The 24,305-nt window shown below is 57.7% G+C and overlaps 2 protein-coding genes across 3 annotated transcripts in view; both read right to left on the bottom strand.

Annotated features, from left to right (window-relative positions):
• Positions 1–2,217: 2,217 nt before the first annotated feature.
• On the bottom strand, positions 2,218–15,721 carry ARRB1 (arrestin beta 1). Of its 2 annotated transcripts, XM_066571965.1 has the most exons (16): positions 15,383–15,719; positions 9,955–9,985; positions 9,301–9,361; positions 8,856–8,900; positions 8,299–8,495; positions 7,676–7,735; positions 7,489–7,556; positions 6,911–7,046; positions 6,747–6,831; positions 6,584–6,656; positions 6,125–6,262; positions 5,847–5,930; positions 5,627–5,650; positions 4,701–4,771; positions 4,276–4,327; positions 2,218–3,641 (listed from the first exon to the last, which is right to left on the bottom strand). In XM_066571965.1, the coding sequence occupies exons 1-16, from the start codon at positions 15,400–15,402 to the stop codon at positions 3,530–3,532; spliced, it is 1,257 nt and encodes a 418-aa protein (XP_066428062.1). In that variant the 5' UTR covers positions 15,403–15,719; the 3' UTR covers positions 2,218–3,529. The 2 variants fall into 2 exon arrangements, with proteins under 2 accessions (XP_066428062.1, XP_066428063.1); XM_066571966.1 differs by lacking the exon at positions 5,627–5,650 and having other exon boundaries at positions 15,383–15,721.
• A 1,728-nt stretch (positions 15,722–17,449) lies between these two features.
• The window catches only part of PDE2A (phosphodiesterase 2A), a 41,599-nt gene continuing 34,743 nt past the window's right edge, over positions 17,450–24,305 (bottom strand). Inside the window, exons 19-31 of the mRNA XM_066571968.1 lie at positions 23,779–23,891; positions 23,447–23,524; positions 23,127–23,249; positions 22,845–22,915; positions 22,380–22,502; positions 22,189–22,276; positions 22,033–22,080; positions 21,849–21,923; positions 21,594–21,693; positions 21,252–21,364; positions 20,955–20,993; positions 20,703–20,809; positions 17,450–20,494 (exon numbers count right to left, since the gene is read on the bottom strand). Of these exons, the coding sequence (XP_066428065.1) occupies positions 20,269–20,494; positions 20,703–20,809; positions 20,955–20,993; positions 21,252–21,364; positions 21,594–21,693; positions 21,849–21,923; positions 22,033–22,080; positions 22,189–22,276; positions 22,380–22,502; positions 22,845–22,915; positions 23,127–23,249; positions 23,447–23,524; positions 23,779–23,891 (1,304 nt within the window). The 3' untranslated portion in view covers positions 17,450–20,268. The remainder of the gene's footprint in view (positions 20,495–20,702; positions 20,810–20,954; positions 20,994–21,251; positions 21,365–21,593; positions 21,694–21,848; positions 21,924–22,032; positions 22,081–22,188; positions 22,277–22,379; positions 22,503–22,844; positions 22,916–23,126; positions 23,250–23,446; positions 23,525–23,778; positions 23,892–24,305) is intronic.

Below are 24,305 nucleotides of genomic sequence, written 5' to 3' on the forward strand. Positions count from 1 at the left end.
CTGGGAGCATTTCTGCCCCAGTGTGGGCAGCAGGGAGGCTCTCCTGGCTCTCTAGTCTCTCCATCTGCTCTTTCTTGAGTCAGTTCCTTCCAGCTCTGGTAGAGCCGAGCATGCCCTTCCCCTGCAGGGTCCTGTGTTTAGCAGGTGGCCTTTCTGCCCCATGACTGGGACCTGTAGCAGCCCCAGGGAGGGCAGTGTGTAGTACACAGACATGAAGGGCTCCCAGAGAGGGATCTTGGAGCTCAATGGGTTTTCCTCAGGCACCCCTGGGAGCAGGCAATTTGGCAGAGGCGCACTCAGATAGTGCAGTTCCTCCTTCCTGGGGGAAACACAGAGGGAGGGTCTCACCTTGGAGAGGTGAGCTCTGAGGCAGAGAGAAGACCATTGGAGCCTTCCCAGTACCCCAGCTACCTCTTGCTGACTGCCTCCTTTGCTGGGACATGTGGAGGGGCTGACCCCTCTCTCATCACAGTGATGCAGATAGTGCAGTGAGGACAGGGAACTGAATTTGCTTGGCTTTCAAAATGGGGCTTAAGCAATAGCTCAGTTTGTACCCATCTAAACTTCCCTTTTTTTCCTAAAATAACTTAAGCCTTCTTGTCCAGCTTGAACCAGATTTGACAGAGGACTGGAGATATAAAAAATATTAAGTACTCACAGATGCTGTGGGAAGGGATTATGCACATAGGAGGGATGTGGAGAGTTGTGCTGGGCAGTAGGGACATTGCTCTCAGGAATGCACCACATGGAGTCTCTGGCAATGTCCATGTGCAATAAGAGTCTGGTTGTGTGACTGTGGAGACTTTGGCTTTGCTGGAGCCAGATTTGTCTTTGGCAGGGAAGGTTGGGACAGCCTCTGGCACAAATGCCAACACCCATGAAGTGAACCAACTTAGGGACAGTCTCTCCCTCCCCATAGCATCAGCATGGCAAGGGCAGATCAAGCTACTTGGGACATGAATGTGTCCAACCCCTGCTCTCCCTGGGACCATGGAAAGGTCCTCCAGAAGGCCTGTCTTCACTGAGGCCACAGAGTTTTAACCCCTGGGTAAGGTAACACAGAATCATGGAATCATTCATGTTGGAAAAGCTCTTTAAGTTCATGGAGTCCAATCTTTACCCTCACACAGCCAAGTCTATCACTAAACTATGTAAGTCTTCAATTGCCACATCTACACATCTGTTAAATCCCTTCAGGGATGGGGACTCCACCACTGCCCTGGGCAGCCTTTGCCAAGGCTGAACAATCCTTTCAGGGAAGGAATTTTCCCTAATATCCAATCTAAACCTCCTCTGGCACAACTTGAAGCAGGGCTTCTTCTTCCTTGACTGTGAGGGGACAAACCACAGCCCTTCCATGAGGGACTGTCTCCAAATTCAGGTCCATAAATGGAGGTGTCACTTAGCTCATTTCCCCAGTACTGGCTCCTGCTGCTCTCAGAGGGGATGAGAAGCTCAAGAAGCTCCTTGCACCATTAACAGATGTTTGGATGTGTCTCTTGGAGATATGGTTTATGTGGTCAGTGGTTTTAATGTGGTCTATGGAGATATGATCCCAGCCTTGGCAGGGCTGGGAACCACTGGACTCTATGATCTTAGATGGCTTTTCCAACCTCCATGATTCTGTGATCATTAAAACAATCAGCTCTGAGCAGTTCCTCAGCAGGACAGAGACTGGACATGGCTTGTTTAACAAGCAGGTGGTTAGTGCCCTGTGCTCATCAAGTACTGCATGACCATGCATTTCATATCCAAAATAATGCCCAGTCCCTGCTGTGGGATACAGAATCCTTCATCTCCTCCTTGGCTCCTCTGCATGTCTCTGCACACCAGGGAGGCTGTCATCAGTGGAGGGGTGGGGTGGCATGAGCAGGGCAGGTAGCTGCTGCTCCCTGGTCCTTGCGCAGGAGGGAAAAAATTGCCCTGTGAAGGTGGTGAGGCCCTGGCACAGGTTGCCCAGAGAAGCTGCCCCATCCCTAGAAGTATTCAAGGCCAGGTTTGATGGATCTTTCAGCAACCTGGTCCAGTGGAAGGTGTCCCTGCCCGTGGCAGGGAGGATAGAACTGGATAAGCTTCCCTCCCAACTTAAACCATTCTATGGTTCTGTGACTTGCTGCCTGTGCCAGTTCCCCCCATCCTTAGCCAACAAAAGTGTCCAGGTATTGGGACTGTATTTTACTGTTTTTTCTTTTTTTCTTTTTTTTTTTTTTTTCTGAGTTTAATAAACTAGAATAATTTATTTGACAGAACACAGAAACATCACAGACAGGGTGGAGAAACCAAAGCAGCAGGTATCAATGATCAGTACAAAGGAACCACTTTACAAAAAGAAGTACCACGCTGCCCATCAGCTTTACCCAAAAATTACGGGGGGAGGGGGGTGGGCTCAGCTCAGCACCCCACAAACAGGGTGGGGGGGATGGAGCTATCCCTACAAAATGCTCTCAGATGACAACGCTGACTGCAACAGCACAATAAATAGTGGGAATGGCCTCTCAGTGAGTGGTGGGAGACCAGGGACCCTTGGAGGGGGGAGGTCGAGGCACCACCAATCCAGGAGGTACAAGCATCTGTTAAAACACTGATTAGGGTGGCAAAAGCCCTGATTCTCCCCTACCCCCAAATAGGTGCTGGATCCCATGCAGGCAGAGCGAAACATCAACCAGGGGGGCTTTGCAGCTTGGCAGGACAAAAGTATCCCTGGCAACATCCTGCTGGGGGACAAGGCTGTCCTGCCACAACACTGCCATGGCTGTGAAGAGGCATTTGATGCCTCTCCCAGAGCAAGCAGCGTGTGGCGGATGGCACAGACCCACAGGGTCCCCTCTGCTGCCTTAACCTGGCACCAGCAGCTCCCAGCTCTGAGCTGGTTTCCTCCAGGGAGATTATACTGGTGTGAAAACAGATGCAGCTGAGAGGACCCCTGGGCTTGGCCACTTTGGGGAGACTTGGGGGAAGAAAAGGGCAGGTGCTACCCACCCCCTTTGTTTGGAGCAGCTGGGGCAGGGGCCAAAGTCGAAGCCAGGCTCGTGCATCCCAGGGAGGGAACACATGCAGCAGGGCCGGACAGAGGGGCATTGGTCATGGGTGAAAGGAAGGGACACCAAAGTGCACAGGTGCCTTTTCCCATAAGAAGGCTGCCTAAAAAAAACACCGCCCCACAATTCTGCTGCAACCCCCCTCCCTGTAGCAAACTGGTGTTGAGACTGGGCTTATATAAAACTCATAAAAGGGGCATCTCATAGTAAAGGGCTCTAGTAAGTGGCAGGAGGCCGGACAGGGACGGAGTTATAGTGAGCCCCACTGCCTCCAGCACCTCCCTGGCCGTGCCCTGCACGGGAAACAGCAGCTCTGGCAGCTGGATGAAGAGACAACACGGCACAGCTGGACGGGTATAGGTCCTGTGGCCATCGGGCAATTGGTAGGCTCCCAGTACAGGTAGAAAACAAAATTAATTAATTATAGAAAAGAGAAGCAGCCTAATGTAGGGGTGTCCCTGGGGCAGGGTGGCGAGCTGGAGGGAGCTCGCTTATCTGTCGTTGAGCTGTGGGGAATTTGTCCGCTCCTCCTCATCCTCCTTGTCATCCTTCATGCCTTTCAGTCGCTGGCGGGCGAAGTCTTCAAACACAATGTCATCATCGCTAGTGGGGACACAAGGGAAGCGGGTTTAGGTGGGGTGCAAGGTGAAACACCTCCTGTCCCGCAAACCTGTCCCATCTTGCCCAGTGAGCTCAACCTTCACCGCCACCATGTTACAGCAGCTCAGGGGGCCCCAAATCTCCCCATCCCTAGCAAACAGCCTTGGTTTTCAAAGCCTTATTAATACTTGCCCAATGCACCCCAAAAAGAGCCCCCAAGCTCTCCAGCAGGTGCAGCTTTACCAGGGCCATGGGCATTTGTCCCACTCTGGGGGAACTGCAGACCAGCAGAAAGTAGCTGGGTGGGTTAAGTACCCTAAAACCTCCCAAACATATCACCAGCCCAGGGAACGCTGTGGCAACAACCTCCCGCACCCCCAACACGATCCCGGCGGCCTCTTACTGCAATTTCTCCTGTTTTTTGGAAAGCCATGCAGGGAAGGGCGAAGGAGGAGAGAAGAGAGAGGGGAACAGCACGCGTCATGCATTACAGGTGACATGCGTGGGGTTAATCACAGGTGCCAATCCCATGGCACAGCAGGTGTTAGAGGACTGGGGGGGTGCCATGCAACCGCCATGTGTCACATTCCCACAGGACATGTGGGAATTGGGGGAGGGGTGTATTTTAGTCTCTTACTTTGTATCAAGCTCTATCAGATTTGTATCTATGGGCGCTTCATTCTCTGGAACTGAACAAAGGGATGACACAGGATTAGTCACAGGGTGGTGACCGCCATCCCACCGAGGTGGGTGACACCTTCCCCAGGATTATCTCTGCCCTCCTACCAGGGTGGGCGAGACCCCCCCTGCTGCCATCATTGCCATCCCACTGGGGTGGCTGAGATTCGCCTAGGGTCATCACCACTTCCAGTGTGTGGATACAACCCGCCCTGGAGTTTGGCTACACTGGAGTGATGGCAGCACCCCCATGATTTTAACAATGAGGCCCTGTGAATAGGGTCACCAGGAGCCAAGATCTCCCTCCATGCAGCCTCCCTGGCTCCCTTTGCCCCCACCCACCCCCAGGGACACTGCCCCTGTCACTCAGGGACAGACACTCACTGTCCCGGTGTACTGGTTCCTCCCTGGGTTTGGGATGCATCAGCGTGAAGGGCAGCTCCACTGCAACGTCGCTGGAAGAGACACCAGGGTAAAGCACAGGCCTGCCTGCACTTTACATGTAGAGCGAGGCAAGTTTGCAGAGGGGGAGCAGAACAGCACCCCCATTACAGCTGCTGTAGAGACCACAAAGCTGGGCAAACCCCTGTGTCAATCTCCATGGAGCTGCTCAGCAGCTCTCATGCCTCTTGGCTGAGCTTGGACTCCAGGGTGGGGGATCAGCACAGGCCCCCTGGGAAGCAGAGGGGCATCAGGAGGGACAGCAGGATGACAAAAATCTGTCTTTAGCAGCTGGGGGGGGGGGTATCCAAAATCCCTTGAGCTTAGGCTGCAGCCAGCAGTGCCATGTGAATGGCAGGAGGTGCACCAAGTTTTCCCAGTGCTCAGTGGGCATGGTGGCATCAGGGCATGACAGCCTAAGCACAGCCACAAGCTGCCCCAGGGGCAGGTAGGACAAGGCTCAGACAGAAGTGTCCCAAAAGAGGACGAGTAGTCACACGGTCCATGTAGGGACCTCCCTGTGGGAGGGAAGTGATGTGAGGATGAAGACCTAGGAAGCCCCAGAGATTTGCCTCCCCACATCCAGAGATGCTCAGCCCTACGGAGCCACCTCTGTGCCCTGCTCCCTCTCCCCAGCAGCACCCACAGGCCTCTCACTCCAGTACAAGTACGAGGATGCAGAATTCAAACCCTGCCAGCATTCCCAGCCACATCACCCCAGCCCCACCTCTGCCAGGCTTTTTGCTTTAGGTGAGACAGCATCCCCAACACAGTGGAATTCCCAGGACAGGCAAGGGATCAGGTAGCACCCTGAGGGGCTGAGGGGGTGCAGTGAGGATTGGGGGGCACTGGGGGGAGTGCGGTGTTACCTGGAGGCGAGGTCTCCCAGCAGGCTGGCATGAGTCAAAGGATACAACACATTAGTCACTGTGCCCTCCCAAGGACACACAACCCCCACACACCTTTTGTCCCACCCATGCTGCTTAGTCCCAGGGGAGCTTTAAGGATGATGGGGCCCCACCTGCAGCACAAACCAGTCCCAAGGTTAGAGAGGAGATGCAGCACGGTGGGGGGGTGCCCAACACTCACCCTCCTCGTGACACCACCAGCTTCACCTTCACCTTGTAGGAGACAATGATGCCCAGGATCTCCTTGTTGGCTCCATCTCTTAATCTGGAGGAAGAGGCAGGGGGGCATCAGTGAGGGAACATCCATGGGACCAGCCCCCTGTCCTCCTGGAGGTCCCTCCGTGGGATCTCCTCCACCCCAAGCATCACCCCTGGAGCAGGGGCTGGATGCCCACCAGGGCCAGGTCCTGCCCCCACACTGCAGGGGAGACAGGAGCCCTGGGGGGTAGAGGAGCTCACAGTGTGCTGGAGGCCAGGTTGGTGTCCTCATGCTTGAGCTTCCCATCCAGTGCCAGGCCCCGCTTCTCCCGGTTGTTGGCAAGGAAGGGGGTCAGGGTGTAGACTTTGCAGAACGTCGAGCTCGGGGCCACCATATCACTGGAGATGATTTCCAAGGTCAGCCAGGGCCCCAGACACCCAGAGCTCCCACAGGCCACCCCAGACATCTCCATCTTAGCCTGGTGAACTCCACATATTCCCATCCCTGCCACAGCCTGATGAACATCTCCTTCCTGGAGGACACAGAGGGTGATGTCCCCAAGATGCTATCAGAAAAAAGGTCTCCATCTCCCCGTTCCTCCCACTGGTTCCTGCTTTCCAAGTGCAACATCCCAGTGGGGCTGCACTGGGGCAGGAGACCTCCAATGCTCCTCCAAGACCCCCCTGAGGTCTGCAGGGCTCCAAGGAGCCAGTACTCACTCAGCATCCTCCACAGCCACTGGGCACTTGTACTGGGCAGTGTTGAAGAGGCAGATGTCAGCATACTGACGCACTGGGGAGAGACACAGCGAGATGGGGATCAGGGTAGGCCCCCACAGGGATGGGAACAAGGACACCAGTGGGGCAGGGCCCTACTCTTCACCTGAGATCTTGATTTTCTTCACGGTCTTGTTGGTGTTGTTGGTGACATGCACGTTGACACTGATGGGCTCCCCGTGGTAGTATATCTGTAGGAGAGCAGAACAGAGAGGATGGTGAGGTCCCCAGGGTCACCCCACCAGTGTATACTCCCCAGTCCCTGCCCACCTCCTTGTCCAGGGATGCCTCAAGGTGCAGCGGCTTGTCTGACATGAGGAACTGCCGGGTGGTCTCTGCCATGGGCTGGGGGCCGGGTCTCTCAGGTGCATACTGGACCTTACGGATCACCAGGCGCACCGAGTTCCTGGGGGAAGACAAGAGGAGAACTCAGGCTGCCCGCAGGCTACCTTCTCTCTTGGCCCATTCTGGGTCAAATCCCTCTTTTCTTCTGGCCTGCTGGCACAGAAGGATGCCATGGAAGCTCTTGTCTGGATGCCCACCAGAGCTACAAGGGGAAAGCCCTACGGCCAGGCCAGGTTGCCCACAGCAAGTGTTGGGCTCCTTGCACAGTGATGGATATCCCAGCCCCAAGATATTCTCTGATCCATCCCTATCCTGGAGAACACCTCCATCCCAGCCCCATCGTGGAAAACATCTCAATCCAAGCCCCCTCCTGGAAGACAACTCTATCCCATTCTGGAAAACATTTCACCCAAGGTGGGTAACAAATTGCGGTGCCCCTTTCCCGCTGCCAGTACCAGGAGGATGCTGCTTCCATCCAGGCGGGATGGATCCTCTCTGCTTACCTCTTGTGGATCTTCTCCTCCAGGTTCTCGGCACAGAAAGCTTTAACCTCGTAGTCCACTCCACAGGCCTGAAAACCAGGAAGGGGGGAGAAGGAGGCAGAGAAACCCCTTTGGACTCCCCAAAGAGGTGACCCCAGCAGTGGCCACTCACCACAGCCTAGTGGCATGGGAACATGGGGGACCTTACCTTCCCCGTGTCCTCTGGGCCTGGCTGCAGTGTGACGGAGCAAGGCAGGTTGGGGGGGATCTGGAAGGGAAAGGAGGGTGAGAAGCTTTTTGGGGGGCTACCAGTACTTCCCTATCCTATCCATATTGGAAAGAGGGAAATTCAGGAAGGATTTCCTCATTTTACTATTGCATTTCCCAAATCCCAAAGTGTTATAAAAATACATTATTTTAGAGGGTTTTAATTAATTGGGGATTTTGAGAAATCAGGGCATCAGGGACATTTTTGAGGCCATAGGATTGAGCACCATAAAATGTCACAGAGCTCCAGAGGGGCTGGCCAGCATTGCCAAAGCTGTGCTGGGGAAATCAGAGGAGCAGGGGGTATACCCCCACCCCATTCCCTGCCAGAGCTGTCCAGTGCTGGCATGGATTCCCAGTGTTACCATGGACCCCCTGGTGCTGACGCAGACTGGCAGTTTCCCTACTGCTGGCTACTTTCTGCTCACAAGTTTGAAGATCCACCACCAAAAGCTGTGTCTTGATCACAGATAAACCCCAAGCACAACCCCACAGGGCCAGATGAGACCCTGATGTCCCCACCAAAGGGTTCACCGTCCCTTCAAGCACCCCAGAGCACGGTACCTCGAAGGTGAAGGGGTAGGCGTGCTCGCCCAGCTTCTTGATGAGCCGCTCCTGCAGCCGTGTCAGGGGCTTCTTGTCCTCGGGGACCGGGGGGAAGGCCTGGGAGTTGGCCACGAACAGGTCCTTGCGGAAGGTCAGCCCCAGCACATCCAGGTCCTCTCGGCCATAGCGGAAGGCGCAAGTCAACGTCACAAAGACTGGAGAGGGTGACAAGGGGAGGTTGGTAGCAGGGTGTGCGTCATGGAGGAACCATCATGGCATGGGGGCACCAAGGCAAGGTGGCATCATGGCTCATGCCAGTGCCACCAGCACTGGGAAGTAGTGGTGGCTTGAGGACATGCCATGTTGAGAAGATGAGGATTCAGCAGCCAGCTGTGCCTTCGGATGCCCACCACAGCACCCCCATTCTCCACAGGACAGGGAATCTGTCGTGGGGACAGGGGCTAGAAATTGTCACCAAAGAGCCCAGAGATGCCAGTGCCTGGGTAGGATTGCATGGGGATGCTAGCATCACTCTGGGGCAGTGCCACTTCTGTGGCCCCAGTGGTAGACATTACCTTTTCTCTCCTTCAGGTATTCAGGATCCACCAGCACTACTCCATCTGCAATGGAACAGCCAGATCAGAAATGCACCACAAGGACGGGGGGGACACACTGGCAGGGTCAGGGAATGCAATGGCAGGGTCAGAGGACATGCTGGTAGGGTTAGAGAGGAATGTACAGGCAGGCTTGAGGGGACACCAGCACAGTTAAGGGGGAACATGACACCCCCTTTACACAGAGAGTCATCACCTCCAAGCTGCCAGCTGGGGCCTGGGGGAACACATTGCTAGCAGGGACAGTCTGCACCTACCACACCCAGGGCATATGCAAAGCCACAGCAGGACATGAATATTATCCCAAATCAACTGTTTTCTGCTCCCCAAAATCCTTCACAGACAGCCCAGCCCACCCTGGCATGCATTTCCCTACAACTGAGGTCCCCTTCCTGCCACCACATACCCACGGGGTCCACCACGTCGATGTGGTCCACGAAATCCCTCTTCCCAAGGTAGACAGTGAGCTGCAGGGGAGAACAGGGTGTCAGGGGTGCACAGAGCAGACCCCCCAGAGCCCCCCATGTTGTCACCACCCACTGGGGTCCATATTGTTCATTATCCCCAGTGTCACCCTGTCCCTGTAGTAGCCAAAAGCCAATCCCACCCCATTCCAGTGAAAGCCTGAAACCTTTCCAGATGTCCCCAGAGCTGGAGGCACTTTGCATCTGGGGACTCTTGGGTTGCACCCCAGGGGTTTGTACTCCACTGTCAGGCAGGGATGAGCCCCCCATTGTCACCCTCTCACCTTTCTCCTGATGGGACACTGAGGCTCAGGGCAGGCAGCTGCCAGGCTGAAGGTTTTCTGCATCAGCTCCTGCTGTCCGACCCAAAACCCCCACAGGCAGAGTCATCTGCACCCCAGCACTCCAAAACCTGTCTGCTTGACCCCTGACCTTGGGAAAGCCACCCACCAGCCCCACTGTGCCTCAGTTTCCTTTCCTGAAGGGCAGGGAAGTTCCCTGCCTTCTGCTGAGGCAGACAGGGTTCAGTGACATGCCCACCCCCACTCCCAGCCATGTTTGTGACTCCATGGTTTCCCCCACCACGTCCCCCTTACCTTCCCGTTAGGACTGGCTTTCTTAAACACCCTGCAAAACAGCAAAGGGGGGTGAGTGCTGGAGCAAGGGCTATCCTCCACCCCTGAACCCCCCCTCTGCGCCTGGCTCCCTGCCCATGGAGCTGTCCAGCTCTCCCCTTCAGGAAGGGTCCCTGGGGGAAGAAGCATCCACTGGCACAGTCCCATGGTGCCAGGTGCATCCAACCCTCAGCACCTACTGCCAGGACTCAGCTTTGGATAATGGAGGCATCAGGACCCCAGACCACCCCTTCACCTGAGGATGGTGCCCAGAGACCACTGTGAAAGGCAGCAGCACCCCAGCATCCACCTGGCCCTGGGCACAGCGTGTGGGACCATGGGGTCAAGGCATGCATAGGATGGGAGCATCCCATGGGATGAACCCATCTCACCATTACCTCACATGGATGCATCCCAAAGCCACTGGAGAAGCAAGAAAAGTCTGGGTGCTCCTGTCCCCAAGGCTTTTTATTCCCATTCCAAACCATGGAACTAGCCCCCAGACACCCCTCTCAACTCCCAAAATCCTTCTGGAACACCCCACAGAGATATGGGAGAAAGGATCCAATATGCCACTGCTGGGGAATGCCAGAGCATTCCCAGCCTGCCTGCTGCAGGCAGGAAGTGGGCAGAGGCAGGTAGGGTGCCTGGTGCTGCCAGATTTTTTGGAGCCTGCCCTGGCACAAAGCCACCCATAATGGGTTCTCCTCAGATAATCCTTCCTCGCCTTTAAATTCCATTAAAACCATCCGGGAAGATTAGTAGTGGTTTTAGGCTGGAAAAAAACCAATTTCCCAGGGCAGCTGCTTGGCTCTGCCAAAATGTCAAAGGCTGCTAGTGGATGATGAACCCTCAGCCACCCCAGTGCCTGCAGCTGCCCACACCAAGCCAAGGCGCAGGCAGGGAAGGTAGCAGCTGCTGGGTTCCAGCCTGGGGGTGACCACCACCCCAGCGATGGGGTAGGATGCATCAGGAGATGTGTGGGCACACCCCTCACTCCCATATCCCTGAAATGCTCTGTCCCCACCTCCCTGTGTCCCTGCATATATGTGTGTCTGTGCACTCCTGCACGCCCAAGTCTCCACATCCCTCTCTCTTGAGAGCCATGGGGACCAGCACAGCCTGCCAGGCTCTGCCCAGGAAGCAGGATCTGGTCTGGATAAGGGAGTGTGGGGGCTGGGGGCCCTCATTCCCTTGTCCCCAGATAAGCCACAGGAACCCTCTGCCACACACATAAAATACTGGGGACATCCTTCTGGCTGTCCCAAGCCACTGGGAGCATCAGGAACATCCTGCTGGCTCTTCCTGGATGTCTTTTCCCTGTGGGGGTTGGGAGATTGACTTTTCCCAGCCGAAATGGGAAAGCATTTCCACAGTAGGATGTTTGTCATGAGGGTTTGCTGATGAAGGTGTGATTCTGTGCTGGTGTAAAGAAAGATGGAATTAATGGGAATGCTGCTCCAATTAAGTAACTTGGGGAGATAAAGGCCTCAACTTGCCATGGAAGGGCATCAGCACCCCACAGTTTCTGGGATTTGAAAGCCATGGGGGGATCAGCCTCCAGAGTCAGGGATGGAGGGGCAATGAATGCATCCTCCTGAGAGCCCAGAGCAGCTAACAGCAGAATTTTCATGGGTAATTAATGAGGCATTACTTCAGAGCAGGATAAGGAGCATCCCCTGACAGCCTGTCACCCCACACCCCACAGACCAGCTCCCAGGGGAAACCCCAAAGAGGGTCCAGCATGCTGGATCACAACCTGAGGTGTGCTGAGAAGCCCCAGAAAAGGCAGCCAGGGCTGGAGGCTCAGTGGGTGCCACTGCCAGCCCCTGAGACATGGGTGATGCTCCCAGCCAGCCCTGGAGGCACTAACGGAGCTGCTAATGAACCCAGTGCGAGTGAGATTGACAGCAGGTGCTGCAGGAAGCCATTCCTCACCACCCTGCCTGGCACATACTCGTGCTGGCACCACACTGGAGCCAGAGACTTGCTGAGCCACACACTGCAGGTGCAGAAGCCCCAGGTATGGGTGCAGAAGCTCCACAGAAGGCAAGAGCTGCACAGCTGCACATTGTGCATGCAGGAGCCAGGCTGGCTCCCCACTGTGGGTACACCAGCGTGCTGTGCCCTCATCCTGTGGGTGCAGCAGCCCTGCCTGGCCCCACAGCACGGCTGCAGGAGCTCACACCTCCCCTGCAGCACCAGCGACAGAAGGGAAGGGGCACATGGGGACATGCTGGCCTGTTGCTGCCAACGGGGTGACCCTCACCCGCCTCCGGATCTAGAGGGAGGAAAGGAGGAAGTGTGAAGCCTTCCCTCCCCCTCCAGCCCTTCCTGGTGTCGAAATCCTGGAGACATGAGGCAGGAAGTGGCCTCCCTGCTGCCCATCAGAGGCTCGGGGCCTCATGCCATGGGCTGGCAGTCCCAGTGCCCCCTGAGCCTGTCACGCTGCCACACAGCCACATCCCATCCCGCCTGCCCTCTCCCTGCCATGGATCCCATCCCTTAATGAGCTTGTTAGGCACCCAGCCAGGGCTATTATTAGTGGGGTCTGTTGGATCTTGATTGGAAGATTTATGAGGATTTAATTCCCCTAGGCATCGGAACAGGATCTGATGGCAACACCATTGATTGCCTTTGAACCCAGGGCAGAGAATTCAGGGGTTTTGCCAGCCCTCATGCTAACAAGGTTGGCTGGCAGATCTAATTAGCTAGAGCCACGTTAGAAGGGACCTCCAGGGATAATGGAACCACCAGCAACCACATCATACACACCGGCACAACCCCATGGTGGCGGCCAGAAGCTCAATGCCAGCTGTGCCTGGATAAGCCTGGAGAACCATGCCAGCCAATCCCAAAGCAAGAGCATGCCACAGGCCCAATGCTACATTTTGCATCTCTGCTGCATCTATCTATCTATCTATCTATCTATCTATCTATCTATCTATCTATCTATCTATCTATCTATCTATCTATCTATCTATCCCCTCCCAGGGTCAGCAGCAGCATCTCCCAGCTGGGTCAGAGCTCCACCAACTTCCCTGGCAAGGAAACGCCTCAGCTGTGGGATCCGGGATGTGTCTGGATCCTGCTGTTATTACCAGAGTTTGCTCTCCAAACAACATCCAGGAAGCAGGAGTCCTGGGCCACCCTCTAGGGCTCTTTCTCTTCCCAGTGGAGATCCCTGTCTGGCTCCCACACCCTATGGCTTCATCTAGGGGGATAAATGGGGTGGTGGAGGGACTGAGCAGCAGGTCTGGTGGTGGGTGAGGGTCACCCCCCTAGCAGCAAAGTGCTGTGGTGGAATGCTGCAGAGGGGCTGGATGGTACTGCTGGGCCAGAGGAAAGGTGCAAGGGGTGCTTAATACCAGCCAAGGTGGGCTCTGGTGTACCAGAACCACTGCAGCACTTCCCAGCCACCAGGAAGCCACCCTCAAGCCACACCCTCAAGCTTGGAATCCCAGTAGCCAGGAATTCCAGTAGCTGCACATCCTGTGTGGGGTTGCAGCTGCCCCGGCTGGGTGCTGAGTGGGAAAAGCAGGGAAAGGTGATCAATGATGCCAACAGCCACCAATTCAGCTGTTTCCTCCAGCTCTTCCCACTGGTGACTCCCAAGAAAAGTGGGGTGCCACAGCAGGAATCAGCAAAAATGGGCTTTTGGGGAAATCAGATAGTAAATCAGCTCCCACAGCTGAACCTCCTGATCAAACCCAGTGGATTTGGGTTTGAAGATCCAAACTGGAAAAGAAGAGGGATTTGTCAGCCTAATTCTTCCCCCCTCACCCTCCCCCAGCTCCCACTGTACACGCTGCGTAGGCAGGGAGAAGATCAGCTCATGCCTCTCCTGCCGGCACGCCTGCTGATGGGAATGCTGCTCACCAAGCTCCCCCTGGCACCTGAAAAACCCTGCAGGCCAATCTGGCTGCATCCTGGGGTTTGCACCCAGACACTGGGGGGAACCCAGTGGCTGCTCCAGCCCCCTGATCTGTGGGGCTGCTCGCCAGCTCCAGGAGCGCAATACAAATTCTCAAGAATTCAGGATACTGAGCAAGGAGGAAGCGGATGCTGTCAGCCATGGCTGGGGCACCAACACCCAGCAGCAGGCCAGCAGCAGCAACAGCCACTTCCCAGAATGCTGGATGAGTTCAACAGGCACCCACAGCTCCCATCCTGCCACTCCAAAACACTGCAATGTTTCTGGAAGGTTCTGCCCAGGCAGTCCAGACCCCCTCATCCTTCTCTCATGCCGTGGCCATGATGGGGGGGAGCAGAGGCTGCACCGAAGCCCCTGATCCTGCTGCCAAGGGGACATGGGAATGAGCAAAGTCAGGGCCATGGTGTTGAGGGGTGAGCAGGAGCACCCTGAAATCCCTGCTCCCCCATGATTAATGGCTAAGGGGGCAGAAAGGGACTGGGGCAAGGAATGGGAGTGTCAACTCCTTGACCACTCTGCCAGGGCCAGCTGGTGAGCGGATGTCACAGGATGTCACACCTGTGAGCGGATGTCACACCCCCAGGCCTCCCTGCAAGGGCTGGCAGGGGTCATCAGGCTGTCCCCTCACATCCCAACAGTTCCCTGCAGGATATGCAGCCCCGCAGGTCCTGCAGCTCCCCTCAAATCCCAACAGTTCCCTGCAGGATATGCAGCCCCGCAGGTCCTGCAGCTCCCCTCAAATCCCAACAGTTCCCTGCAGGATATGCAGTCCTGCAGGTCCTGCAGCTCCCCTCACATCCCAACAGTTCCCTGCAGGATGTGCAGCCCCGCGGGCCCTGCAGCTCTCCCTCAAATCCCAACAGTTCCCTGCAGGATGTGCAGCCCCGCGGGCCCTGCAGCTCTCCCTCAAATCCCAACAGTTCCCTGCAGGATGTGCAGCCCCGCGGGCCCTGCAGCTCTCCCTCAAATCCCAACAGCCCCCTGCAGGATGTGCAGCAGGTCCTGCCACCGTCTGCACCTGGAGCCCTGGGGAGCACAGAGGGGTGTCCCCATCCATCTCTGCACAGGGACCCCTAAAAGACAGCATCCCCATGGCAGCATTCCCATGGGATGAAGGCGTCGCAGGCCCTCGTGTCCCTGTGTTCCAGGGCCGGCACGTGCTCCCTGACACCCCCAGCTGTGCCGCATGCCGGGAGTGACATCAGGGCCTGGGTCCCCCGGCGTCACCGCGATGACAACAGCCTCCCCCATCCCAAATCCATCCAGGCTCCAAATCTGATGGGGAGGGAGCAGTGACGCCCCCGGTCTCCAGGTGCTCTCACTACTGCTCGGGGAGCGCCATATCCCAGCAGCGGGGCCACCTCAGGGGACCACCAGCTCCAGCGCAGGGCACAGGCAGCGCCTGTCCCACCCCTCCCCCGCCACTGCCGGTCATGTCCCCCCGGGATGCTCCGCTCTGTCCCGGTCCTCACTCACCGGGTGCCTTTGTCTCCCATGGCCCCGCCGATCCTGCGGGCTCAGCCGAGAAGCGCCGGCTGGGCTTGGAAAATTACTGGCTGGATGGTGGAGGGAGCGGCGGCGGGGCGGGCGCGGGGCCCGGTGCGGCCCTGCTCGGGCCCGCTCGGAACCGCTCGAAACGCTCGAGCACGCTCGGAAACACTCGGAACCGCTCGGCTCGGCCCGGACGGACGCCACGCCGGCCGGTTCGGGGCCGCCCGGAACCGCTCGGGCAGGTTCGGAACTGCTCGGAGCCGCTCGGAACCGCTCGGAGCCGCTCGGACACGCTCGGAGCCGCTCGGCAGGGCTCGGCCCGTCCCGGTTCCGGTGCGGACGCTGCCGCCGCCGCCGCCTCCGCCCGCCCCTGAGCGGCGCGGCCCCGGGGCCGGGGGCGGCGGCGCGCAAGGGCCGCACGGGCGGGGAGAGGATACGGGGAGAGGATACGGGGAGGCGGGGGGGAGGGCACCGGGCTGACACGGGGTGGGCGGGAAGGCGGTGAGGGGGTAGGAGAGTGTGGGGCAGTGCGCGCGCACACACACACGGAGCGGCGGGAGTACTCGCGCGGCTCGGGGCGCCCCCCAGCGGCTCCGCGTGGGCACAGCGGGGGGAATCCCGCGTGTGATCTGGGGACACGCGTGGGGGAACGGGGACCTGCGTGTCAGCCGAGACACGTCTGAAAGCACACAGAGACACGTACGTGAGCACAGACGCGGGAGTGTCAGTACAAAGTGTCTGTGGGCAGAGGGACGTAACTTGCACGTACACGCGCACACATCTGCATACAGGCGCCATGCACACACACACGCGTGAACTCACGCACGCACATGTGCACATACATGCATGCACATGTGCGCGCACACACACGTGTACACAAAACAGAGCGTGCACACGGGCGCACGCACACACACGCACTTGCGAACTCCCCGCCCCCTAGGTATCCTTCCCCTCTCCAATGGAATCCGCCTTCCCTGCAGGAAGGAACACGTCCGTCCCCGCCCGCCTCCTGTCGCGGAGCAGCCCGCGGGGAACGGGCTTCAGGTGATTCCAGTGCTACGTGCATCCCCAGCTGGAGCATCCCCTTCCTATCCTGCCCCCGCGGCCGTCGTGGATGGAGGGGACCGAGGAAGGACATGCGGTGTCTCCTGTGCCCACTGTGGGGACACCTGCATCCCACCCACGGGGCAGCTTTACCCCATCCCTGGGGAAACCTGCTCCCCACCGTAGGGATCAGCCAGGACAAAAGGACAGGAAGCAATGACGGGCCGAGGCTGCGGTGAGGGTCTGGAAGGAAGGCCGTGGTACCTGACGGATCCAGGCAGGAATGTCACCTAAGGGCATAGAGCCGTCGGTTGCAGTCAGAAGTGGGGCAGCTCCTGGCTAGGAACCATAAACCCTGCTCTGGGACTACTTCGGAGGATTAAAGGATTTAATCCCACGATTTGAATCGGCGCTTGGAGCAGGATGGAGGCATTTGGTAGTTTGGGCAGTTTTTCACGGTTTTCACCCCCATTTTGGCAGCTCATGGAGTGCCAGAGCATGCCAGAACCAAAGCCTCCAGGGACTTTTCCTCTGGGTATAAAATGCCCAAAAGCTGTCAGACTGGGCTGGGATGAAAGTGGTGCATTGATTTTGGATAATAAATCGCTCCTTAGCTGTATGGCAGGAATGAAAGCTACAGCCCTGATGGATGATGGGCAGACTAGGGGGTCTCCTCTGGGGCTGTGCAAGGATGGCTGCAGGAGCCAGAGGAACAGCTGGATTCTGCCCCAGTCCCTCCCCAGGCTCAGAGGAGTCCCTACACAGGCCTCATGCTGCATCCCAGCCCAGGCTGGATCCTGCCCCAGGCCCAGCTCCCCCTGCTGCCGGGCTGGATGGGGCCCAGCATTGGATCATTCCATGAGAGTGGAACATCCAAGGACAGGCTGGAGCTTCCTGGGGAGTCAGAGCTACACGGCCCAAGCTGGATTCTCCCCCTGAAGGTGATCTTGGTGCTCATGAGTTTCAATTGGAGCTCCCCAGACCCCAACAAGGCCACCCACCAACCTGTCACGGGAAGGTTGACATATGAAATTTATTTAGGAAAACCAAAACCCACCAAAAAAAGAGAAATAATAATAAAGAAGGAGCAGGAGGAGGAGAAACAGTAGTGGGAGGAGGAGGAAGAGGAGAAGGAGGAGGAAGAAAAGAAGGAGAATAAGAAAAGAAGGAGGAGAGGAAGAAAGAGAAGTCATCTCCTCCTTAGGCTCCATTGGAGTCCAGAACAACCAGTGCCGCAAGACAGAAGGACAGAAAAGCTGGAGGAGTTTTGCACACCCACACACGCCTGTGCACACTCCTGGGTGAGCTGGGCTGGCTGTGAGCTGCACTCCTCAGTATCCAGAGGGGTATATACAGGGGCAGGAGCTGGGAAAGCATTGACTACCTACACACACCAGCAGCAGGGGCTGGAAAAGTGGGATACGGCTGGGAAAAGGGCATCCCTGCATGCCCCCACCACGGTGTGGTACCCGGGATGCAGAACCCAAGTACAGGACACACCTACATCTGTTGGATGGAGAGATCTGTGCATTGTCAGGCATCCCTGGGCGGCACTGGGATGCAGGGACTGTCTTTGAACAGTTGTACCTACTGGCACCTTGGTACCAAGGCTGTGCCAACGTCACGACAGGGATGGAGCTGCTGTCCTCCTCTTGCAGCTTGGGGGTTTGCTGCCTTCTGGGACCTTCCCCACCCCCTATGGCAGTGTGGGGAGGGGGGGAAGGGCTTAAGGGGGTCATGGGCCAGCAGACAGACTCAGTCACCAGGTGGGCCCCACCAGGGTTCGGGCAAAGCATCTCACTAAAGGCATCTCCGAGTAGGTAAGGCAAAAGGAATTCAGGCCACTTCAGCCACGTGGAGCAGCTCAGCGTTGAGGTCTCCCATTGCTCCTGCAGACACACGCTCCAGGTATCCCGAGAACACAGGCAAGTCATCGCTCACAGACAAGCCAAGGAGAGAAGCAGCCACTGTGCAGCCCAAATCCAGGAGGGACCCGCTGTGGCACCACTGGGGATGGTGCCATGGGTTACTGCAGAGCAGTGGGGATGGGGTGGCAAAGGGCCCCACGTGCACTCTTGATCCCAAAAGAACCAACACCAATGCCAGCAGTGCCGGAATTTTACCCTGCTGCTCCCATCGCCTTTCCCTGCTTTGGTGGTGGACTCATCCAGCCCCCACAAGCTGGATGATGCAGCCTGAGGGCTCAGTGCACCCTAATCCCCCAGTGCTGAGCACACCCACTCAGCCCCAGCCCCCTCTTCAGCTCTGCCCCAGCAGTTCCCCTGCTCATGGGTGTTTCAGATGGCCTTGGCTGGGGTGATGGAGCCCAGGATCACATACAGCTGCTCGGACCCTGGGGGCTGGCGGAGCCCCTGGGACTGAGAGGGTCCATATGAGTTGGGTCGTGGGACTGGGGAGACCACAGGAGGGCAGCAGGGTCCACGCACAGTGGTCTGTAAGACACAGAGAGCACTGGGGTCCATGCACGGTGGTCCGCAGGACCAGAAAAACCACAGGAGATTGGTGGGGTGCATGCATGGCAGTCAGGACAAGGAGGGAGTCGTAGGAAAACACCAGGGTCCATGCATGACCAGATCAACCATGGTAGACCAACAGCATCCATGCATGGTGCCACACAGGACTGGAAGGACCACAGGAAAATAGCAGGGTCGATGCATGGTGGTCTGCAGGACCAGAGGGACCACAGGAGACCACTGAGGGTCATGTCCAGTGGTCTGCAAGACCAGAAGGATCCCAAAATGCTGGCAGGATCCGTGCACAGAGGTTGGTATGGCAGGAGTTGTGAAGCCACTGTGAGCTAGGGATGCTCACAACATGGTCACCAAGCAGAGAAGCTGCTTGCAGTGAGGAGGCTCCCGGGTGGACACCTCAGAGGAACACCCATGTTCCTCTACCTATGGCAGGGACACGTATGGGACCAGAAGGTGAAGGTGATGTGTGGGACCAGATGGACCCCCTGTGGAGCACAGCCTCCCTCCCCTGTGCATGCAAACCAGCAGCAGGACCCCCAGCCTTGGCAAGTGTGTAGCCCTTGTAGGGGATGTGGTTGTGTGGTTGTGTGGGACTGGGCTTTGTGAGAGATATGAGCCCTTCCATGGGTGAGTGGGTTCAGGGGTCCTGGAGGGGTGGGGCTTTCAGCCAAAGGATGCTCAGCAGCTGCTAGGGAGAGGCTGCAGCTAGTTCTCTAGTGTGGATCCCAGCAGGGGATGCAGGCACATCCCCATGGCCATGGCCATCCCACTCTGGTGTCTCTTCCCTCCTCCAGCTGGAGCCAACCTTCTTCCGTGGACCTGATCTATGGTCCCCATAGATCCCCATAACATCCCCCATATGCTGTACAGCCACCCCACAGCTCTCCCACTGCCCCTCACCACCCTGCCCCACATCATCCCCCTCTGTCCTGCCTGACCCATGCACACCCATGTCATGGTGACCGAGCCCTCTATGAGTGCTTCCACCAAGGACATCATTCTTATTGTCACCCCATGGGGACAGGACCTGCAGTCTTAAGGCAGCTTAAAGCACATCCATCCCCTAGCCCCACCGTGTCCCTCGGTGCTCCCAGCCACCAAGGCAGTGTCCCATGGACTACCGGGTGGACAGGACACCTGAACACCCGCCCCAGAGGGAGGAGATAGTCACTCAGTGGTGGGGAAGGACCAGTGGCGGCTGCTGGCAGCACACAGCCCTTGCTGTGGTAGTCCAGATTCACTGATATTCCCCCAAACCTCCTCCCCATAAGCTGGGGGATGAGGCTTGGGGATGCTCCCAGCCCAGCCATGGCTGTGGCCCCCCCGCCGCCTTCTTCACTCAGCCCCAGCCTCGGTGGGCTGCCCCACCTCAGGTTCCAGGCAGCCATTGAGCTGGGGGTCAGGGACCTGTGGGTCATATTCCTCATCCAGAAAGTCCAGGGAGTTGTTACTGGGCAACCCCCGGATGGTGAATTTGTGGGAGACCTTGGTCCACTGCTCCCGGTTGCTGGCCACCCGCTCGTAGAGCTCCGCTGCCTTGGGGAAGAGATCCTGCAGCAATCTGGGGAGTGGGGGATGCATTCCATCAGCACAGGGCTGCACCCCCTTACTTCAATGCAACCTCCTTGGCTGAGTGCAACCCCCATCCCACAGCCTGGAACACCCCCCAACATCTGCAAGACTTGGCACACACAGCACCCGATCCCCCCCTGAGGGAGGTGGGGGTGTCAGGGGGTCCTCCCCATCCCAGCTCCAGCACTGGGGCTCACTTGTAGATGGGCATGGCAATGTGCTCCATGAAGCTGATCTGCAGCTCAGGGATGTAGGCTTTTTCCCGGTCCATCATCTCCAGCGGGCTGTTCCCCATGGCTTTCTCCTGCATGGGTGGTGAGGAGGGTCAGTGCCAGTGGTGCTTTCCCCCATTCCCAGGCAAGACCTCTCTGCCCACTGCCCACATCCCCCATCCCATTGGTGCTGTCTAGGAGCATTGGCCAAGCCCAACCCTGCCAGCTGGTACCTACCAGGTCACCCTGGGAGAAGAACTCCTTGTAGATCAGCTCCTGCAAGAGACAGGTGTCAGCACAGGGGGTGCAGCCTGAAATGATCCCCCATCCCCATTGCCCTCCAGACGCCTCCCCACAGCTCTGAATCAAGCAGGGATACAGTCTTGCTTGGAGGGACTGGGTTCTGCATGGCCCAGAGTCCTGCAGGGAGGAGCCCACTCCACAAGGGGCAGTTGTGTGCCTGGGGACATGCAGGTGGCCTAGGTGGGTTCTGAGGTGGCATTCAGGGGTTTAGCTCCGTGGTGTGGCACTCACTGCGATCTTCCTGGTAGTCTTCCAGCCCTTGGTCTGGTCAGATAGGTCACAGGAGGTCATGAGCAGGCAGAGCAGCAGGCTGCGGTGCTGCTTGTTCTTGGGGTCATATCCCACTGTGGGCAGAGTGTGGGGCAGGGTTTGGGATGGGGGGCTCAGGACAGAGCTCCAAAGCCCCCATCATACCATATGTGAGCACTTTAGGGACAGCCAGAACCTTCTGTGTCGTGTCCCAGCCTTTATGACCCCTGACATAAGAACCTCCTGTGCCATCTCCCAGCCTTGGTGGGATGAGTTCCTACCACCCCTCAAATCCCAATCCCAATCTCCATCAAGGATCTTCACCTTCTGCCATTTTCTGGAGATCCTTGAAGATGCGGAGGTGGTGGGCCAGGTCAGTGGCCAGGATGATGTCCCGCATCAAGTCCAGCATGCGCTGGTAGTCCTGTGGGCAAGGCAGCTGCCGTGACCAGCTCTCTGCCCCTCCCAGCTCCCACACCTCCTGGGATCCAGGGATGGGGAGCAGGAGATCTGGAGAGGATGCAGGGGCTCAGCATGGGCAGGGGTGGCAGGAGAGAGGTGTTTGGGTGGGGGGCTCACCTTTCTGGAGAAGTGGTCAAAGATGTTGCAGCCTTGGCTGTTGAGGATAGCAATGGCTTGCGCAAAGTGATGCCTCTGTGGGAGAAGGCAGGACCGTGAAAGCAGGTAGGGAGCAGGCAAGGATGCTGCCATGCAGCCAGAACCCAGGAGAGATGGGCAATGAGAGATTTGTGGGGGATCTCACCTCCATGACAGAGCCCTCTGAACTGTAGAGCGCGGCCAGGACTGATTTCTGCAAGGTAGAGCAGCCAGAATGAAGAACTATGGGGGTGAAGACCCCCACAGCTCTCCCCATACCTCTCCTTCCCCCTCGCCCATCCCAGCTCTGGGCTCGGCTCACCGAGGCCACCTGGAAGGAGTTATTTGTTCCTCTGTGGTCCAGGTCGTGGCACATGCAGGAGATGAAGAGGGCAAAGATCTCGATGTCTCTGGGGAGGGGGAGGAGGGAAACTGAGGCAGGCAGGAGAGCAGGGAGCACCCCAGCCAGGCCAGGGGCTGGAGAACAGGGGCAGGGATAGCACCTGGCCTTACTCCAGGTAGTTAACGAGCTCCAGGTTCTTGTAGAGCAGGTAGCAGAAGTGGGAGACGGAGAAGGCGTGCATCCAGTTGTGGTAGGGGGGGTCACGGTACCCCTTCTTTACCATCAGGCAGAACCTGGAGAGGGGCAGAGCCATGCGGGGTGGGTCTCACCCCACAGGGATCTCCACCTTGCCAGGTGCCCACCAGGCAGGCACGGGCATGGGGATGAGGATGGGATGGGGAAGGGTTGGGGAGGGGTGATGGGAGGGGGATAGGCACAGGGAAGGTAGACAGTTATCTGCATGGGGATGGGCATAGGGATAGGGATGAGGATATGGACAGGGGACAGAGAAGGTGGACAGGGAGGGGAATATGGATGGGGACAGGGACAGGGAAGGAGACGGAGGGGATGAGATAGGTGGATGGGGATGGAAATGAGGATGGAGACAGGGAAGGTGGACAGGGATAAGGACTCACCTGGTGAGCGTCTGACGGTCCATCTTGTAGTTGTTGATGAAATTCATGTCTTGCAGCATGCTCAGGATGGCCTGGCAGAGGGGGCAGGGTGGGTGGCAAGGAATGACAATGCCCAGCAAGGTCCCCCGTGAGCCACCCCTGCCCCTGCTCAGCAGGAAGATGCTCAGGGGTGCAACCACATCCCTTCACCCCAGAACCCCAGCACCCCAGGGTTGGGTATTTGACCTGACCGAGGCCAGGCAGGGGATGGTGGCCCCTGAGAGTTGTCCCCATGGTCCTCACCATGGAGGTGTCGTCCTCAGGCAGTGAGCGTGGTGTGTAGGTGAAGCTGGCAAAGTTGGGGTCAATGGTGGACACAGGCTGGATGCCCTCGCTCAGCAGTTTGGTGTACTCATCATCAGACACCTGCAGGAGCCACAGCCAGTGACCCACACTGTGGCCAGGTCACCAGGTGTCCCAAAGGCCACATGAACCACAGGGAGAGCAGAGAGCCCTGGGGTATCACCACCACCCAGCTGTGTGACCACCTTGGGATAAAGTGTGGGGGCACCATGCTGGCAGCGGGGATCCCCATCCCCGTCCCTGTCCTCATGCTACCTCACCTTCATGTGGTACATCATCATCTCATTGGCCAGGTGGCTTCGGTACTGTGCCTCATTCACCTTCTTGTACAGCAGGGACTGTGGGGCAGGATCAGGGGATGGGAGTGCTGGGGGTGGGCAGACACCTCCAGCACCCGCCAGCCCACCCTGGCACCACAGCACATCTTTGTGCCCATTAATTCCCTCCCATCCCGTGGCCACCACCACTTGTCTCCAAGGAATGGGGACCACACACACACACACATCCCCCCATCCCCATCCCCGTGCTGTGGCAGAGCTGGGAGCCCACGTTGTGTATGACCCCCTCCAAGTGGAGGACCCCCAGCACATACATGGGCGATGCTGATGCCGCAGTAGATGGAGAAGGCAGTGGCCAGGTCCTCGTCGAACTTGCTGAACCAAGGGCCATTGATCTTGTTGACCAGCTCTGCCACCCCAATGACCTCTGGAGCAGAGGGGGGACAGCAGGGGTATCAGACCCTTGTGCTGGGAACAGGGTCATGCCTGTATGCTGGGGACAGCACCGTGTCTGTGGGCTTAGGGCAGGGTTGTGCCCAAGTAGCAGGGACAGTGCTGAGCCTGTGGGCTGGGGACAGCATAGCACCCACATTCTGGGGACAGTGCTGTGCCTGTGGGCTGGGGACAGCATAGCACTCACATTCTGGGAACAGTGCTGTGCCGGTGGGCTGGGGACAGTGCTGTGCCCAGGGGCTGGGACAGGCTCATGCCCAGGGACTGTACTGTGCTCATGTGTTGGACAGGATCGTGCCCATATGCAGGGTACATGATCATGCCCATGTGCTCAACGACAGTGCTGTGCCCATGGGCTGGGACAGAATCATGGGCTGGGGAACAGTGC

Source organism: Molothrus aeneus, chromosome 2 (assembly GCF_037042795.1).
Source record: "Molothrus aeneus isolate 106 chromosome 2, BPBGC_Maene_1.0, whole genome shotgun sequence".
Classification (NCBI taxonomy): Eukaryota; Metazoa; Chordata; class Aves; order Passeriformes; family Icteridae; genus Molothrus; species Molothrus aeneus.